Raw genomic sequence first — 7,477 nt, forward strand, 5'->3', positions numbered from 1 at the left:
ATCAGGGAGCGCTAAGATCAAATCAGGGAGTGCAAAGAACCAATCAGGGAGCGCTAAGAACAAGTGAGGGAGCGCAAAGAACAAATTGGGGAGCGCAAAGTACAAGTTTGGGAGCGCAAAGAACACGTTTGGGAGTGCAAAGAACCAATCAGGGAGGGCAAAGAACAAGTGAGGGAGCGCAAAGAACAAGTGAGGGAGCGCAAAGAACAATCAGAGAACGCAAAGAACAAATTGGCGAGCACAAAGAACAAGTGAGGGAGCGCAAAGAACAAATCATGGAGCGCAAAGAACACGTTTGGGAGTGCAAAGAACAAATGTATTTTCAAACAATAAAATAATATATTTCTGCTTCTGAAAAAGTGTTGTTTGATTCGTGAAATGTGTTGTTTGAAAATAGTGAGACAAATCTAATTCCATACATAAAAATGATCCTGGTGAAAGCTGCGTTCAGAGGGTTCACTCGGAGCTCGGACGCCTGTGGACAAAAGAGACAAAAGCCAGAGAGACGTTTAGACATTATAATATCACAGCTATGATGGTTGTGTGATAAAAATCTAGATTTGATTCTAAAATATTTCAGTAAAGAAGACACATGTACATGCACATGATGGACTTACTTGTTTGACCCTCCAGTTCAAATCCTGTGTTCTCCTGACCCTGTCTCTGTGCAGGCACACTGATGCTGCTTATCTGACTCTGTGTCCTCACTCTGCGGCTACACACACACACACACACACATGAAGGTAAACACAGCATTACTCTATGAAGAAACACATGAAAGCTGAGTACTTAAAGAATGTCATTTAATTTGAGTGTTTCCTCACCTCATTGCATCTTGGTAGCTTGATTCTGGAGGTGAAATGTGAAATAACAAACAGATTTTAGTTTAACAACTTGTCGCAACAAGTCTCGCATACAGAAGAATTTTTAATGAGCCTCACGCTTTTCTTTTCGCCGTTTGTAGCAGAAGACGATTAACAGGATGAGCAAAACCAGCAGAGCGAAACCTGAAAACGACAGGACCACAGCGATCAGCACGGTCCAGTCAGGAGGCTTGGGAACTGCAATAGGAAAGACACAATACATTAAATATAATATAAACAGAGATACTGTAAAGAAAAGAACATTGCATAGATCCCCCTACACCATTGAAAATCATAACTTCAGGAGATGGTCAACCCAAACTCTGTAGTACCTGTAAATGGAATCAAACCTCCTTTTACCCTTTTATTATAATGAGACGTATGGAACTATATTCCACTTATGTTATTGTTCACATGCCCTACAGCAAATCCATTCAGCCTCTGAATGCATGGTCATTGTCAGGCTACAGTTGCAAAATCCCAGACATGAGCAATCAAATCAATGATTATCTGAGTTCCATTTAGCTTCCTCAGCTTCCATTTTGGGTCGTAACACCTGTACTTTTCCTGCTAAGATGTGTCAAAATGGCTGTCGTGCAAAAGGTTCCATTACTACAGTCTTGCTGAACATCTACATAGTAGTCTAGGGTCAAGTTAAAGGTGCCATATGTAAGAATGTGGCCAAAAACGGTTTCTGCGTTCAAATTCAAAATACCGAGGTCTTTTAGGTTTCGTTTTCTGACGTAACTGGCAACCCGTGGTTGCTCGGCAGCTAAGACTCTACTGACTGCAATGATTGGTAGACGGCTGTAGGTGGCGCCACATGCCAAAAACATGATTTCAAAACATAAACATGATTTGCAGTCTGCAAAATATTTTTTTTAATGCAAATATTTTGTCTGTACTGTTGTTGTTGGTGAGTTCAGTTTGTTATATGAACATTATTCCTGAGTCTCTGTGACATATTAGGAGGATTTTATGGCCAGTTGCTTTAGATTTATTACATAATGCACCTTTAACCAAGAATTCTCCATCATTGACGGATTTATCTCTGCCCTGACGGAAAAAATCTGAAGACTGTTCGTCATTTTGACAGATTGAACACTGAGCGTGATCTACTGTAACTTCTGGCACTTATATATACTAGACATAAGTAGATGTGCAGGCCTTCTCCATTTTGCACACCACAGAGGTAACTACATCTATCAACAACAAAAACAAAAAACAGTTCCCTGACTTTAAAACTCTAGCCAAAGTGGTGCTGGTGATTCCATTGGTGTGAGAAGTCGTCTGAGACAAAGACACAGAAGCTAATGACGATGGCCTCTGCAGCAGCATCTCTCTCTCTCTCTCTCTCTCTCTCTCTCTCTCTCTCTCTCTCTCTCTCTCTCTCTCACTTGATCTGCTTCATTACGCTGAAGCGAGCAAGTTTAAGTCTTAGAGTTTGAGTTCATTTGAGGTCAGCTGAGTTCACTTTAATTCCTTAGTTCATAGTTCGCTCACCTTTTTAGTTGTGATTATTCGAATTCTGTATCTTTGCATCGTTCGTATTTGCCAGGAACATCGTGCTGTAGTGTTTTAGTGAAGGAAAAACTTAAAGCATTGAATATAATTATGAAAACTTTAAGCCCTGCAAATGTTATTTTGGTCAGGTTTGGTACAGTACGGTGTGTTTGGAATGGTACAGGCCTGAGTCAGGCTTGCATTTAACTGAGAACAGCACCTTTACTTGGTAAATGGGGTGTGTGCACTGTGCCGAGCATGTTAAATGAACAATAACAACACAACAGACAATCTGTGCTGCTATGAGCAAGACACTTAATCCTACTCAACCATTTGGTCGACCACACTTTAAGTCACTACATCTCATTGAAAAATGCATCAAGCTGAACTCACTAACACTTAATGTCACTTGTTCTGAATGTTGTACTTTATGAATTATGCAAACCAGGTTTATTATGAACAGACGTTTTAACCGTTTAGTAGAGGCCTGTATCTGAAATACTGTAGGGTCTAATTTTAAAAAATAATAATAAAAAAAATTGATTGTCATGATGGTTATCATAAGGGAATATATAAAAATAATAATAAATTAAAATTAAAAAAAATTAAAAGAAATAATTTTCCATGTAGTGTAAAGCAGCTTTGAGTGGTCTTTAATACTAGAAAAGCGCTATATAAATACAAACCATTTACCGGTTTTCCCCTCAGTATTTCACATACTGTAACTTAAGAGCCACTAAAAGTGGGTTTACCTGCATTTCCTTGTTCTGTGGCAGTATCTGGATCAATTTTTATTCTAATCCAGTGTTTGTTCGGTAGGTGGTGAACTCTCTAATCGTGTCACCTTTCATATATTCTTGCCGTGGTTAATTTATTTAAATTTTATGGTTGAGTTGCTGCATCGAACCAGTTGTTAATTCAGCTCCATTCCCACTGATTGGGGATTTTGGTGGTAATGTGTACTTTCTTGAGCACAGTGTGTGTGTGTGTGTGTGTGGTGGGCTTGAGCATCTCCTCACAGCAAGCCCATGGGGAAGGGCTTTGATCATATTTTTTCTGGCTCCAAACTTGGAATAGCACAGAGGCAGAAAGTGTGGGAGGAAGGTGGTTGCTTAAAAAAAAGAAGAAAAAAGTAAACTTTCTTACCAACCACCAAGAAGACGGAGCTGGATAGTGGGTTTGTTGATGTTGGCACAGTTGCCTGACACGCCACTGTGGTGTTGCCAACTGCATGAAATGTGAGAACGCTGGTGGAGTTGAAGTAATCCCCGTGCGCCGTGCTGTTGGTGTTGTGCAGGCTGCTGTCAACGGCGTGTCCATTCAGTGTCCAGGTTATTGTCGGTGCAGGGAACCAAGCGGTGGTAACGCACTGGAACTCCACCTCCTGGTCCTGTGTTACGACCAGGTTCCCTCCCAGGACGTTGATTGTACCAGTCTCTGAGATAAATGGAGATTAGATAAAGAATTCATCAAGTGATTCTGTGCATCTATGGTTCCTATTTTGCATAAATGCTTCATCTCCTGACACCTTTTTATTAGTTGCTGTGTCAAATATGCTGCATGCATCGCCTTCATCACAGTATATAAATTAGGGCCTTGTGTTTTGATACAGAAAGCAGTTATCTTACTGACTTAAGAGCCCTCTGTGTTCTTCACAATACTTCAGTCCGTTGTTAAAACTTTGCTTGCTTTTGAACTGTCGGTGTGCCTCATTAACGCCCGCAACGTGCAGAAGAGAGCAATCAATGTGCTCAATGGCAGGTCTATTAAGCGGATTTATTAGCTTTAGCAGCAGGCTTTAGTACATGCCACGTAAATATGTCTTTTTATCAGGGAAGTCCTAATCGGCGGGCATGAGAAAAGGGCTCGCGATCAATATCCATTCACAGCCAAGGACCACAGATGAGATAGCTAGATGTTTGACAGTGAGATTATTGCTTGGTTTCATTAAATAACCCAATAACCAGAATCACATGTTCTACATTCTAAACATTGTTATTTGTTCTGTGTACAGATGTGCATATGGACGTGGTGATTTAACTCATGTTTTGAGGCACAAAGGGTGAGGATAACTATTTCCTGGTTATGGGTGTTTTTAAGTTTAGCCTCATAATCCACATAATCTCTAACACAATGCATTGCGACACAAAAACAGATTCATAATACTACCAAAACCACACAAAATTTAAAAAAACCCACCAACGTTTGGTTCTGAAGGGTGGTTTTTGCCGACTGACAGATGTTTCTCTCTTGCTCACTTGCACGCAACCAACTCCAATGAGAGAATTCTGCCTCAAATACTTAAGAATATGTCAATTTATGTGCTGTAATATGTGTCATAACGGGACATCATTGCATTTAAACCTATTGTTTTTGATTTCCTTAAATATAACCTGTAGAGGACAGTATATCAGACTGTCTCATTACAGAAGCAACAATAGCTATTCTCTAACAAAAATGCTCAGAGGACGTGACCACGTGGATAAGCTGGTGGGTTTTTCCCCCTCGTTCGCTCTTGAACACTGCTCTGCAGTGAAGGTGATGGCGAGATAATGAGTCCTACAAGGGCCACGGGTGTCACGTTGTGATGAAAGGCAAGCTTGTGTGCACATGCACAAAGGCACATTTAGATTCATGGTGATTATCAGCTGACAGAAACGATCGTTTCTTCTCGCGTTATTGTTCAAGCTTCTTGGGGGAAAAGAAATGTCCTGTCAAGATCACGGGAAGCTAAAGCTTAATGTCTGAGTCTTTATGCTGTTGCTGAGTGAGTTAAGCAGACTAAATGAGCACACTGCTGCCCTCCACAGTATGTCTGAAACATTACACCACTGTTTTTGTACTGCACATAATGCATACAGTTGAACGCCAGAATGAAGGACCAGCAGAGGCGCAGCTTGTGAACAGGCAAGGCAGGCAACTGCTTGGGGCCCCGAGCCGATAGGGGGCCCCCCGACACTCAACACTTTTTCTGAAATGTGCAGTGACCAGCCGATTCCCCGTCACCCTTAAACAACAATGGTTGATTTGCAATGACATCTCAGTAGGAAACCTCCCTAAAGGGGCCCCACCTCAGTTTATCCTCTGGTTCTGCAAGTTGGAAAATGAAGAGGATTATTTGCAGTGTAATGCATATATTTTTTACTCAGTTTATATATGTTTTTTTCAGTTATTTACAGTAATTTATTGTTCTATATATTTATATTGTTTTATAATGTGGGTTCTCTACAGTGTAATGCATTTTTTTACTAAGTTTATATCGTTTTTTAAAAGCTATTTACAGTATTTTAATGTTCTATATTCTCACATACTTTTTAATGATAAGGTTTTTCCATGTTATTTCATTCATTTTGAAAATAAATATTTTGAACTCATACATTTTTCGTTGGTGTCAGATTATTTGTAACATAATGGTGATGAACTCTGGTTGGAAGGGCCCCCTGGGAATTTTTGCCTCGGGCCCCTACAGACTCTAGAATCGCCTCTGAGGACCAGACCAAATAAATGTTACACGGTGCACACTCAAATATTTTGTCACACCACCTTTAGCTTGATGTCATGTATTCACTGTGGCTTTGTTTCCATAAACTTAAAATGTCAGTCCATCCCCAGTTGTCTTACTTACTCTCTGGACTCTAAAAACCCTTTTTTGAGAATGTTTAGATAGAACTGAAGGAACCCCACATCACAACACTGCTCCCAAAGGCTTAAACTATAAGAACTCAGTGAAATATTAGAGTATGTGACCTTGTATTGGTCGACCAGTTTACTTCCTTTACCTTCAACATAAAGCTGTGCTGTCTGGGGTTTTATCTGCCCCAGCACGGTGCACATGACCGGCCCAGACTCCTTGCGGGTGACGTTGTGGATGGTGAGCTGCACACAGCTGGTGTCACTGGCCGAGCAGAATCTGGCAGAAAACTGCGGGGATGAGGTTATGTTGCCGTCTACGGGGACACTTACAACCAGGAACCCTCCGACGTGCCAGGTCATGACCTCCCAGCTTCCATCCACCGTGGCTTGGAAGTTTGCATCGGTGCCGCGCAGCACTGTTAAATTCTGCGGTTGCAGCGAGAACTGCTGCAACATCACTGAACGCACAGGAAAAGATATGTAAGGAATTATATTTGAGCCACAGAGTTAATCACAGCAATTAATCAGCAATTCAGTTCATCACTGAAAATGAGGGAGCGATTGTTAATTAACTTATTTCCACTTGGGAGTTTTCTGCTGTGACCTGGCTGTGGTGCAAAAAAATCCATAATCATGTGGTGTATTACATATTTGATAAATATATATATATAAATAATGTATAAATAATAATGTATAATGTATAAATAAATATACATTTTGATGTAATACCCCCTGGATCCACAACCATCCATAGGCATTTTCTGAGTGCCGCCCATTGGGTTCTCCAACCATTCCTCGACCAGGACCTCTACACACTTTGCTCCAGTGGCTTAAGCTTCCCAGATCTCTGGCTAGGGCACACTCTCACCTGGCCCTGGTGCCATGATGGTACAAACTTAGCATCTCGCTGTTGTGCTCTCTACATTTCTGCACATACTTCACATCCTGCCTCAGCCTGCTCTTATTCTTTACCCTGGGGCCCTTTCAGGGAAACTGCCCAGTCTTGCCCATCCCACTGCCACGGAGCCTATCGCGGCGTTGTGCCGCAGCCTTGCCTCTGCTCTTATTATTATTGCCACTTCTTGCCAGTTTTCACTTGAATTCTTGAATTCCTCCGACACACTGTTGATGGTGAGCTGCAGCTTTTGGGGGGAATGTACATGGTGCTTAGAGACAGGAAGTGTCCACTTCCTGGGGACAACCACATCCTGAGGTACTGGGAGCAGATAATTCTCTACCACTGCCTCCACAGTTGATGTCGTTATCTCAAATACTAGAAGTGGCCAAAGTATCAGGTCAAGGTTTTCTGATTTATGAGGCAAGATCTCAGGTTCCCAAGGTTCTTGATTGGCTTTTCTGTCTCTGTGGCCTTCCCAGGTTAAAACTGAACTGCTCACACTTTTTCTCAGGACCAGACATCTGCATTTGGCGGCCTTCAAAATCACAAGGTGAATTGTTCCAGGCCTTGGAGGAGCTAC

General features: G+C 41.6%; 1 protein-coding gene across 1 annotated transcript; it reads right to left on the reverse strand.

Moving 5' to 3' along the window:
* Positions 1-456: 456 nt before the first annotated feature.
* On the reverse strand, positions 457-6,883 carry igsf5a (immunoglobulin superfamily, member 5a; the record flags this gene model as incomplete). The annotated part of the gene is made up of 6 exons (XM_083910549.1): positions 457-475; positions 825-849; positions 942-1,061; positions 3,513-3,803; positions 6,146-6,457; positions 6,868-6,883. 6 exons carry the CDS (start codon positions 6,881-6,883, stop codon positions 457-459), a joined length of 783 nt encoding a protein of 260 aa, XP_083766675.1.
* Positions 6,884-7,477: the final 594 nt, after the last annotated feature.

This window comes from Microchirus variegatus (assembly GCF_963457635.1).
Source record: "Microchirus variegatus genome assembly, chromosome: 2".
NCBI lineage: Eukaryota > Metazoa > Chordata > Actinopteri > Pleuronectiformes > Soleidae > Microchirus > Microchirus variegatus.